The 13,732-nt window shown below is 26.6% G+C and overlaps 1 protein-coding gene across 1 annotated transcript; it reads left to right on the forward strand.

Annotated features, from left to right (window-relative positions):
* The first annotated feature begins 12,334 nt into the window (after nt 1-12,334).
* On the forward strand, nt 12,335-13,531 carry LOC136985609 (uncharacterized). The gene has a single exon (XM_067282924.1). The coding sequence runs from the start codon at nt 12,335-12,337 to the stop codon at nt 13,529-13,531; it is 1,197 nt and encodes a 398-aa protein (XP_067139025.1).
* Nucleotides 13,532-13,732: the final 201 nt, after the last annotated feature.

Raw genomic sequence — 13,732 nt, forward strand, 5'->3', positions numbered from 1 at the left:
AATTTTATTTTATAAAGATCAGGATAATGGAGCTAGAATATTGAAAAATTCTGTTTAGTAATCTAGATTCTATCACTTGTACACTAGTCTCTATTGTTGAAACTACTATTTCCTTATTTATAACATCACTAACATTTCATTTTACAACGTCATAGGAATTTATTAAAAATTAACTTCCTTTCAAAAATTGATGGTATGCTTTGCTTCCTTATAAAGTAGTTGAGAGTATCTTGTAACTATTGACGTTTGCACGAAAGAGATAAACACAATAAAGATATAAATATTTATATAAACTTGTACAGAATTTACAATAACTATTGACAATTCTTTTATAATATGTAAATAATTTCGATGTATTTATCTGATCATATTTACGCTTGAGTGAATATTTAAATAAAAATTTACATTTCGATAAAACCCTGCATTATCTCTGTGCAATTAGTGTATAATAATTGCACAAAGATAATGCATAATTCTAATGCTACTTCTAATTAAGAGAATAAATTTAAAGTAATTAGAACTCAATTAGATTTTTAACGTTAATTTAATATTAATTATAGAATTAAATTTATAATTAAGTATGCTATTTTTTGGTAATAACTGAAATTTATCATTATCTATTATATATACATAAATACAAGTGTTTAAATCAGAGGCTTTTAAAATAAATTTATAAGAATTAGTAGGTAAATTTATTATTATTATTTATTTAAATACTTAAAGTTATTTTAATTGTTATTATATTGAATTTTACTGATGCAAAATATATAACTAAATTTAAATTTTAAAAGGACTTGACAAATGAAATTTAATTTTGAAAGAAATCAACTAAAAGAAAAGGTTTGGACCTCTTGTTTTACCTCATCATATAAAAAATGTTTAATATAAAATAGGGACACGTTAATTTTAGAATATGTTATTAAATAGGACCGTATCAGGGAAGGCATAATAATTAGTTGATAAATATTTTTATATATATTTATTACATGTTATGGATTTATAAAACAAAATAATTATAGTCATGTACTTTCGATTTATACAGCATTGATAATTAATTGTTTAAAAACTTTGATATATTCGTTTTCTCTTTATAATATTCTCACAAATTTCAAGAGAAATTTAATTTTTATGCAAAAATATGATATTTAAATGTAAAAAAAAGAATATTAAATGTGATGAAGGTTCATGAAATAGTAATGGAATGTTAAAAAGTCAATAAATCATTAGTTTTATGTTATGTAATTTGAACTATAATTTTAAAAATGTAATTCAAATCTTATAACATAATGGTAATAGGCTTTTCTAAATTGAATATCCTACAGTAGTAATTATTTTCCACTTCATTAATTTTTATAAGAAAATTTAGAAGCAATACAAGAAGAGCATAGAATAGAATGAGTGAAATTAATGATGTAAAAATTTTCTTTTTATAAATATTAAAGAGGATAGATTTTAGAAAGCATTCTCTTATTTCAAGATAAAAATCTCTAAAATAATGAAGTTGTTATTTTAAGTAAATACATTGAATTTTTTATTATTTAAATTCATTATTGATAAAAATCTAAATTTAAAGAAATAAAGAAAATGACTAACAGAAATTCTACGTTAACAGGTTTATATGATCATATAAATTAAATTTATTATAAATTTATTCATTTATAATAAATTTACTTTATATAGTAATTATGTAAATAAAATATAACGTATATGGATTAAAATATGTGTATAACAAATTAAAATTTAAAACACATATAGGGCTATTAATATATATCAATAATTAATAAAAATATTTATTAGTATTAATATTTACAAACAAATGCTACGACGATAATTTAGAAAATTCTACTTTTCGTTAACTAGTAATTTGATTTAATTACATAAAAAATATTTTGTTACTAATTTTTTACATCATAACTTTTAATTTCTTTAAAATAAAATAATAATCTGGAAACTGATCCTTTTGTGTGTATAAAGGCCTAAACTAAAGCATATTCGTTTTCTTTCCTATATTCTATATAAAGACTAATATAATTTTGTATTAGTAAATAAATTTGCTATCTGTTTCTTTACTGAAGACACTACTTACTTTTGACTAATAATTATTTAATATTATTAATTATCGATTATGATATACGATTTATTAAAAATGAATTTTATATCATTAAACACTCTCCAGGAATCTTTTTACTACGAATATTTTCAAAATATTTATTCTTTCAAATTAATAAAATTAGTAAGTACAAGATCAAAGATTACCCTTTTGCAACTTGTTAAATAAATTCTAAGATCAAAGCGTTTTAATTAATAATTTACAAGTACTTTAACTATTATATCATATTTGTACTTTTATCTATCGATAGTTAAATCATGAAAACATTTCTGACATTGTGTATGTAGGTAATCAAATAATTGGATTAATTAAAATATATTTATAAAGAAAACAATTTAATTGCTGCAGGTAAAAAGGTGCTATCAAAATTTAAAGTCTGCAATTAACGAATTTATGACTAATCAAAGATTATAAAAATCTAAATCAAAATCTTAAGAGGAAAAAGAAAAATGTTATACTTCAAAATTCAGATCAGTTTTCTAACTTGAAATCACATATTCACAGTTTTTGCATTTTATATTCTGACAGAATAATCAATAAAATTTTATAAGTTAGCAAACGGGGCATAGAATTTCCATTAGTTCCTTCAAAAATCCATTGTAACAAGAATTTAAAGTTTAAAATACAAAACTATTATAAAATTATAGATAATAAATTAAACTGATATATTTCGAAAGTTTTGAAATATAATATTTAATTCGTTTCATATTATTATTATTATTATCATCAAAATTACAAAATTTAAATAAGTAATTATTAAATAAATTATAATATCAAATTTATTTAAATTACAAAAATAAATTTCCCTCTCAATCATTAAAAGTTAATTTAAATAATAAGTATTAAACGAATATAAATAATACAATAAAATTTTTAGATCTTTACATTTAGCCTGATAAATTTTGATCCTTGATCAAGTTTATGTCACTGTCTCTTTGATCAAATAATAAATATGACTAATTCATTTATTATGTTAAACTTATACAAATCAATTTAATATGAATATTAATATAATTTACTGAAATCATTCACTGGAACCTTATCCATGTAATCAAATGAATAAATACAATAATTTCTGTTATACCAAGTTACGTTAAATCTTAATATTAGACAATTGTATAATTTAGTGAAATTTTATATGAATTTTATTAGCAACAATACATCAGGAATTTCGAGTAATAAATTTAGAATTACTATAACTATAATTTTTTTTAAAAATATTTAATATATAGCCTATTTCATCGGAAATTTGACTCAATTATTGCATTCTGTTTAGAATTCGAACTTGACTTTCATAATATTTAAAATAATGTGATATTTTTAGTGCATTAAAAATTTACTATTGTGCATAATTCTACATTCAATATTTTAAAAATATTATTGTAATAAAATTTATGAACTGCGATTGAGCATAGTTTTATCAAAATACTTAAAGCAGGATTAATTTCAGGACGTATTTCTCTTAATTATATTTTAAAAAATTAACCGAGTATTTAAGTGAAATTTTAATTATCTACATTTTAAAGTAATTAATTAAAAAATTAAAAATACTTTACTTAATTAAATATATATTGATTAAAAGTAATGACATTAATCAAAATTTAGTATAAATTAAAATAATTTAAATTTTTTAATCAAGAATATGTGATAGTTTTTTTAAATAATATTTAATTTATTTTAAAACGTATTTAAAAAATTCGAAGTTTAAATACATGAATATATATTTTAAAAAGTGATAAATTTTAAGGTTTTAGTATATAAGTGAACTTGAAAGATCATTGAACAGTTTGATATTTTTCGTTAATATAAGTGGTAAAGAAAGAAAAATGTTATTTAAAAATTCTCCAAGAGTGACAAATAAAGCACTTTTATCGAAAAACTCGATCGCTGCTTGATTTGTCTTCTATTCAGAATGACTTGAACGATTTCAACCGCAAATCGCCACCTCCATCCTGAAAATCCCCAGTACCGCCACAGGAATAGTGAATAATAAATGAAACTTCCATTCTCCTTCTAAGAAAATCGATATTAAGGGATAATTCAGAGAAAAGAGAAAGAGAGAATCTCCAATCGCTTTGCGAGTCGCTTGTATATTCTTTTTTTCTACTTATCTTTAAATCCCTTTTTCTTACGGAGATGAAACAAAAGGAGTTTTGGATTTAGAACGACAACTGAAATCAAGCAATAAAGCAAGTTAGGTACAACGGTGGGCATGCTACAAGAAGCACAGCTAAGTAGAGAAATCCGACTTTCTTCACTAATAGAAATGGTTGCAAAAAGACGGGAAATGAACCGTCTGAATTGTGTGCCTATCAATATCCTTCTCTAATGGAAGTTTTTGTGATATGTTGAATCGGATAGTTTCAATGCAATTATCGTACTTCGATACGGAAAGAAACCGATCTTTCTATATATATGCAGGCAAAAAGAAAAAGATATCTGATTCTGATTCCCAAATTTTTCTTCAATTACTTTTATAATACAAATTCCGAATTGAATGCAAGACGTATACTAAATACAAGTTATTATTTTTCTTCTACAGTTCAATATTATACTGTCTCGCTTCAACTAGTGTACGAACGAAAAATAAGTTAACGAATTAATAGTTTATTTAGTAGAAATAATGAACAATTTTATATTTAATTTAGGAGAAATTAAAGTAATTAATTTGATATGTATTAAGTTTTTATTATTAAAATAAAAAACACTGCATAAATATCAATAGTTTCAGGTGTTACATCTGAAACTGTTGGTGTTTACGAAAGAAATTACGAAGAAATTAATGAATTCTTCAACGTAAACAGAATATTTAAGTTTGAATTAATTAAAAAATAGAAAATATTCTTATATAAAGTATTCTAGAAATAACATTTATTGTAAGTGCTACGAAGAATATGAAAAAAGAGATAATTATAAAACATTAATACTATTTTTTCCTTCTAATAATTTTACAAAACATTTTCTCATCTTCATTAATGACGTTAAATTATCTGATATTCAGCTTCATTAACGTTCTTCTTTCGATATCTTGGTGTCTAAAATAATTAAATTCTAATTTTCTTTGGGAGCATTAAAATAGAATTATTGAAAATTTAATTTAAGCTGAAGGTTAAATGTACTGAATTAAATTAAATTTAATTTTCAGCTAATTAATATGTAAAATGAATGACGCGTACATTTTTTTTGTAAAAATAAGCTTTTTATTAAAAATTAATTCAATTTTCGAATAATAATAAAAAAACATATGCTTTAATGTATAATTTAGTGACAGTAATTATTATTTTAAACGTAGCTATGAATAATGTAAAATTTAAATTGTAGAGTCTAATAAGTTCTTTTAATGCATATTTTCTACATAATAAATCATAATAATTATAGAATATATAATTTATTTTTACTTACACACAACCAAAATTTAAGCTAGTGTAGAATAGCTGCATGCTTTATGATTCAGGCGCCTGGACCACCCTGTATGAAAGCTAGAGCATTATCTTTGTTTCGATATTTATATATAGCTTAAAAGAATTAAAAATTTCACTGTATAGGAAATCAATTACAAAAAATAAAAAATTTTCATAAATTTTAATTAAATTTTTAATACATTTTATAGTTAAATTCTATAAATATTTATTAATATTAGTTGAAAATTCTAAATAAGTTTAAGTAAAATTAAAAATACATTTTATATATTTATTGATATCATATTTTATCTTGTTGCTTCAGAAAAAAAAATACTGTGTTTGGTATTTATTCGTCGATAATTCTTGTCGATAGATAAAGCTATCGTAATCTTTTGAGAAATAAAAACTATCTTTTTTGATCACCATCTTGAGAATTTATAGGCTTTACATTCAACTTGATGTATTCCAGTTCACTTTTTCTTATTTTGTATACAGCTATTTTTATATAGAATGTTAACGTTATTTACAAGTTGTTTCAATTTATGATCAAATTTAAATGATAAGATTTTACTGAAGTTTTTCTAATCGAGTGATTTTTGATATATTGCTTTTTCATCGGTAATGACAATATTTCTATTGATATAATCAAAACTGTTGTTTTAGGTTTAAAATATGAAAAAAATACAGTAAAATCTCGCTCTGTAGATAGCTTCGAGTAGAACTGCGTTAAATCGAAGCTATCTACAGGTTCCTGGCACGCTATATAGGGTTTCCGTGTAATACGGTTTCGTTACTTCGAATACGTCGGTACTTTCAATTTGAACTTATTTTCCCGTGTATTCTTTACCTTTTGATACGTCTCTGATCTTCATTTTCTTTTATATTCCATGTGAATACAAACAATTAAGATAAACAAACATCATAACTCCATGCCCAACGTAACACCACGCCATTACACTCTCGCTTCGACATCCTTTTTACTGGTACAGTATGTTACTGGCATTTTGATTGGAACAGGAGGAGGCTCCTTGATAACTCACCTAAAAGCACCATAAACTGTATATAATTTTGTACATCATTGTGTTAACAGATTCTTGAGAAACTATACTATAACGGGAAATCTACGGTCATAGAAAAATATATGAAAGAAATCGAGTATTAAACTCGTTAATTCGAAACTTTAACTCGAAGTCGGGGTTTTTCCACACTTTAAACTTCGACTTAACGAGATTTTACTTTATACCAAAGCGAATAAAAGTTTATTATTTTTTATATTTATATTTGTAAATATATTTAAAATATTATTACATTATTATACAAAAATATTATTATTTAATGTATTAAACAATTTTCCAATATTTAGTGATCTCCTTTAATATGATAATACGAATCTTTTAACAAAACTAGAAGAATTAATACTAAAGTTCGTGACCTCAGCAAAGGACACGATCCACTGGTTGGAAAACATTAATTTGATGTTAATTGTTGACTAATTCGAAATAAAATTAGCAAGAATTTGATTTAATTGTTCTTGATATATTTATTACAAATGGCATTTAATTATAGAATTAAATAATTATATCATTGGATATTAAACTTGGACTCAGTGAAACGATTAAACTGTACAAAATAAAAAATAAAGCATACAAAAAATGAATGCAGACAATACACAGGAATGATACTAGTTGTGCTGTGACATTACCATTTTCTCGGTAAATTTTTTTTCTTCTAAATTACTAGTCAATTGATGGTGCCATAGCATCGTTGGAGTCGTCCTGCGCACTCCTTTGAACAACATGATGTAAAATTAAATAAATGTCAAAAAAATTTTATTTTATTTAAATTTATTTTATTAAAATTTAATTTTTGTACAAAAAAAATAATATTATAAAGTTAATTATAAATTATAATTTATTATGAAATAAAAAATCTTGAATAAGTCCCGAGGAAAATTGTTATTTATTTTTTATTTTTTTAATTTTAATTATTAGCCATTTGGTTTAACAGTTTGAAAAGTTAATTACTTTCAAGAATTTCATTAACATTTTAACTTGTAAGATCAGAAATATTTTAAAACAAAGTTGATGGGTTCGTTTATATTTTATTTATCTAGTTAAATCAAGCAATTAATTATAATAAATTGCTAACAAATGGCAACATCACTAGAATTTATGTTGATCTAAGACATTTTAGGAATGCAAAATGTTGGAATTTTATATAAATCTAGTTTTTGTAGTTTAAGCAACAAACAGCAAAAGTTAATAATACTTAAAGCATTTAGTGATAATTAAATTTGATTAACCTTTAAGAATATAAATGACTTATGAATTATTCATAAATTGACTTGGATCAAATAATATTTAGCAATAAATGATAAAAGTAAAATAATATTTAAAAAAACGAAAAAAAAATTTTAAATAAGAGAAAAAATCTTTAAAAAATCGAACAAAAACTTTTTATAAAAAAATAAAATATAACTTTTTCTGAATTTAATAATAAATTTATGTGACATTTACATAAAATAGCTGTAAAATTGAATATTGAAAGGATTGAAATGTATTATAAAACTTTAGTTTTGTTGAAATATACTTTTCGTATATTATTAATTAGCATTAATTTTTAATCAAATTCTTTTTCTCGTTTAGTGAATTTGATACTATTAATTACAAGAAAAAAACTTGAATAAATATATACGTTATAGAAAACTGATAAACTTGTAAATATTACTTTTAATTTCAATTTACTCATTGTGTTAATTCTATATTTGTAAGTTATTTGTATAAATTTCGGAACGTTCTATATCTACGGTATAATTAGAAAGCAAGGACAGCAGAAACTTAAACCCTTAATGAAGTGATGAAAACTGAATTCCTTACATGTTTTTAATAGGAAAATTCCATTTTTAATTAAATAATAATGAAATAGCTTTTTTTGTAATTCTCATTCTTTGAAAAGTATTGGTTCATCTATTTTATCAACAATTTATGGCGATAGAAAAATGATTTCATCAAGATTTAAACATTAAAATGAATAATTATATATATATAATATGTAAAATATTATACCAGATTTTCTCTAATATTTTCTAAAGAATTCAACTTTTTATACTACTTTTCCGGCTGTTATAGGCTATATAACGAAGGAGAATAAAGCTATCTGTCAAAAAAATAACCCGCCAAGGTTTTGCATGTTCTTACTCAGCGTACTTTGAAACGTCGAGAAATGCAAAAAATTCGGGGTTTTTCTCTGTATGTACTGTACGAATATTAGTATTTGTGGGGGACACCTCTTAGAAGCTTAACAAATAACTCTTCTGTCTTTTGTCGAAAATTTCTGAAATTTTGCAAGGAGGTTTGTGTATTAGGGGTATTGATGCTGCCAAATTATGGTGGTGGAAGGTCGAGGGAGTGATGAGATAAAGAGGGGTTGTGTGTCATATCTGGAGTAGAATTGAAGTTAATGAAGATTTTACACGTAATTAGCATTACAACTTATTTTATAAAACTCATCTCTACCCTCAATCTTAAGCTTTTTGCCATTTTATAAATAATTAATTATATAAATAATTTTTTAAATAAAATATCATAAGAGATGGCAACATACACAGTTTTAAATGTTGCTGGAAAAGTTACGTAAGACGTTACTAGATTTTTTAAAGTTAAATTCGTTACAAAGAAAAAAAAACAATTTTTGTAATGTTATAAACGATTCGAAAGAGTAAAATTTTGGACAAATTGATTAAAATCCAAAGAATTATAAATTCTATTGTAAAGTGAATTTATTTTAAAATTAAAATGAAGACTTATTTTTGGTATGATATACAAATCATTGCTATTTGAAAGTTAATTGAAAAATTATTCTACAATAACGTCTTTAAATATGGCATACATCATTAAGAAAAGAATTCAAATTTAAATTTACTGTGAGATTTACGTACTTTATCTTAAACTATACTGACTGATAATGAATGACCAGATGCATGCAAGTATATATAAGTTATTAATATTTGGAGATAAGTAACCTAACTTTAAAAATTAAGTTTATTACACATTATACGAAATTGGATTTTATTATAATTTTATGTTTGAGTCTCCTGTAGAAAATAGTTTTAAAGCTTCATTATTTAATAAATTATAATTTATTTAAATTACTTCCTACATAATTAATAGATTAATTTATTTATGTTATAAACTAACATAATAATATTGCTAGCGGTATATTTACACGTAAGCTAAACAAACGATAGCTTTAGACCTCATGTCACTGGCTTAGAGCTTTCTCTTTTAAATTAATTATTACTTAGTAGACAGAAAAAGTCCCTTTATATGTAATAGCTTAGGGCTACAATAAGTCTAAATCCATCTTTTAGTATTGCCCTTATTTAAATTAATAACAATGCATTTAATAATTCCTATATGTAATAATCAAATAATGTTTAAATTTCTATGCTTTAAAACTTATTTTCTTTTTTGTGTTTAATAAAAGTTTTAATCTACATGTTTAGATTTAAACAAAGACAAACGTTAAACTTAATCGATGTACTGTCTTGGCATCATTAATCCACTTTACCACTTTAATGATATCATTATCAGGAGTCAATTATACTTGATAATCAATCAGTAGGATAAAGCTAATTCATATGATAATGAATAACATTTTCTGTTGACTTTATTGTATAGTTCTTCATGTAGACAACATAATTATATAGAATTAGCTTTATTGCAAATTAATATAATATCATTAAGTCCATTAATGTATCGTTAAATTTTGGATATTTTGATTTATTGTTAAATTAAAATTAAATATTTATAGCAATATATAAATAAATAAATTTTATTTTCAACAAAACTTATTCAAAAGATAAATTTCACTCGAACTGTTTTTTAAAAGAAAAATAAACTCAGTAATATTTTGACAGTAATAAAATTTACATATTTTATTTAACACCTTATGAATTTTAATAAATCGCATTAAATTTACATGACATGAATATTTATTTAATTTTTATACATCAAAAATTAATTCAATTTTAGAATTATTTATTTAAACATTTGAATGAATAAAATGGTTTTGTATTCACCAATAGATTGTTATCAAATATCTCAGATTAAAAATATTGTTAAAGTGTTTTATTCTATTAAAAAACTAAAATAACGATTATAAATAAAATTAAAAATTATTTCCATTTAACGTGTTTTAAAAATTTTAATAATGTATCTCATTAAAATTTTACATTAATTTATTAAATAAAATTATAAACATTATATTGATTTGTAGTGATTTGGCAATGAATTCCATATTAATCAATAAATTTTAAAACAACTTAAAGTGTTAAATATAAACTTGTAATATAGTTTTTTTTAATTTACAAAGTATATAATGTAATATTTTTCTATACAGGGTGTCCCAAAAGTCTCCATACAGTGACACAAATCAAGCTCACGAGTGGCCGAATAATAAAACCATTGAACGCTGATAGTTGGTCATTGGTTCGTGCCTGACCAATGGACTGGTTACCATGCAGTGTTATGGGTTTTCTTTGTGTGTCTAACACCTAAACAGAATTCAGTTTCCACATAGGAAGTCCTGCTAGAAGTTACCCCATTGGCAGATCACCGATATGTTCCGTTGCCTTACTCCGTCAATCCACTGACACAAATCTGAATGTTGACATTTTAACGTTTTGTGAATAAAGTTACATTTCACCTTTGTACGTATGGAAGTTTTTGGGACACTGTATATTTTAATAATATAAATTCAGAGTGACTATGAAGTCTCGATCTATTTCAACAAAATCATTTGTTTGCAGTCGTGTGAAACATGCTGACCCAAGAAAAAAGAATGTATTTCTGGTTTGTGCACTTTGAGTGAATTAACCTATGTGGAAGTACCATCAAATTTTATTTTTTCATGAATAAAACTACTAAACACTAGAAGTAGGTCATGTGTTTGTGCCTCACCAACGGGTTGGCCGCTTGGAGTTTTCCGGGTTTTTTTCACGTGTCTATATTTAAATAGGGGCCAGTTTCTGTAGATAGTTCTCCGAAGTCATCTCTGTGGCAGATCGTCTAACCATTGCGTTGTCTTCTTTCATTAATCAACTGACTAGCGAACCTCTTGTTTCACAGAATTCAGTATATCATTATGCATTTCTTGGCGGACGGCACAGTCCTCTTCTAGCTTTTGCAAAACTTGGACACAATATGCACGTTTCCTGAGTTTGTAATGAAAGATCTTCCACACTATTGGTTGTTCATGGTAAGTGCCCAGCTTTATATATAATATATTACGGAGTTACCTGCAGGACCGCACATCTACTCTCTGCGTTGGCTCAAGGACATACACAAGACACATTTCTCGAGGCTGCCCACAGGGCTCAGTATTAGGCCCATTTTTGTGGAACCTGCTATTCAACGGATTCTTAAATGAAAAATTTGGAAATGACTGGACAGTGGCGTACGCAGATGACGTAATGGTACTGGTGGCTGCTTTCTCTCGGGCAGAAATGGAAGTAAAGGCTAATTCCATACTGGCAAAAATAAAGGACTGGGGCGAAACGAACAAACTAGAATTTAACCCAAACAAGACAAAGGGAATTATTTTTACAAAGCCAAGAGCCCCACATTTATATCGAAGAGTACCTACTATACATATGGGGCATAGTAGTGTAAAAGTTGTAAAATCACTAAAGTACTTGGGCATTGTCATTAGCCACAAGCTTTGCTGGATCCCCCATATCAAATATATATGTAATAGGACAAACAAGATATTCAATGCACTGTCAAAGGTAGCAAAGTCAAAGTGGGGATTGTGTCCTGAAATAATGAGTATTATTTATGACTCAGTGTTCCTGCCCATTATTGGCTATGCTGCACCTGCTTGGGCAGATGGGTTAGGGAAAGTCCATATTGACAGAAAATTACAGAGTGCCCAGAGGAGGGCCCTGCTGCGTATTTGCAGAGCCTATTCGATGGCTCCAACTGCTGCCCTGCAAGTTATTGCTAGCAAACTCCCAGTGACATTACATTTGGAAATTGCGGTACAAAGATGGAGAATGAGGAAGGGCCAAAACATCCTTTTAAACGGTGTAATATTTGACAATATCGAGAGTACAAATAGTTGTACCCCTTCTGTCCCTCCCTATGATTGGCCATACATTGGAGGTCAACCCTGGCCAGATCAGTCCTTCAGTGTCTTTACTGATGGATCGAAGAACAATGATGGGGTTGGATGTGCGTTTGTAGTGTATCATGGCAACCTGGAAGTGTATAATTTCTCTGATAGACTGGGCAATACTTGCTCTGCGTTTCAGGCGGAACTTTGGGCAATCCTGAAAGCAGTCAAATGGAGTAACGAGGAGCTAAGTAATACCAACATCAATCTGTTCACAGATTCCAGTTCATCACTTCAGGCTATCCACAACTTTAACTGGGGCCATCCCATAGTCAACGAAATTCTCCGGGAAATGACCAAAAACATCAATAGGTTTTCGGTGGTGTGGGTCAGAGGGCACGCTGGTGTCCTTGGAAATGAGAGAGCGGACGAGCTTGCCCGCGCCGCATCTGTCTCCAGCGGCACACCTACCTATACAGCAACTCCCCAAAACTACATAATTTCCAGCCTAAAGGAGAATGCGACTGAGTTATGGCAGGGTACATGGAACCTGCGGACCAACAGCATTACAAGGGATTTTTTCCCCACAGTCTCAGCTAGTAATCATCATTATATTGAACATAGAACAACACAGTTTTATACCGGGCATGGTAAATTTAATAGTTATCTCTTCAGGTTCAACAAAACAACTGAACAGAATTGTGAACTATGCAATATACCAGATGGTGCCAGGCACTATCTGCTGCAGTGCCCGATGTTGGACGACAAACGAAGCGCCATTCTCTCCCTGCTGCCGTCCAGTGGGAACTGGCCTCAGGACCTACATGTGTTGTTACAAGACAACAACCTTTTTCAGGCTTTCAGGGACCTTGTCACCTCTTACTTCAGAAGGACTACAGTTAATTAAGTAGGGTGCTGCGAAGACAGCTTCCACTGCCAAGTGACAGTGGTGTTGTGTCTTGAAGATTTTCTTAATCTAGATTAATAATTGTATGCAGTGAATTGTTGTCATTACCCCTGTGTGTTACTGTGCTGTGAGTAATCATCCCTGTTAAGGCATCACCATCAGCTTTGATTATGTTGTCAATGTTAATGTAGTTTCATTGTG

The sequence above is a fragment of the Centruroides vittatus genome, unplaced genomic scaffold (assembly GCF_030686945.1).
Source record: "Centruroides vittatus isolate TY-2023 unplaced genomic scaffold, ASM3068694v2 contig_973, whole genome shotgun sequence".
Taxonomy (NCBI): Eukaryota; Metazoa; Arthropoda; class Arachnida; order Scorpiones; family Buthidae; genus Centruroides; species Centruroides vittatus.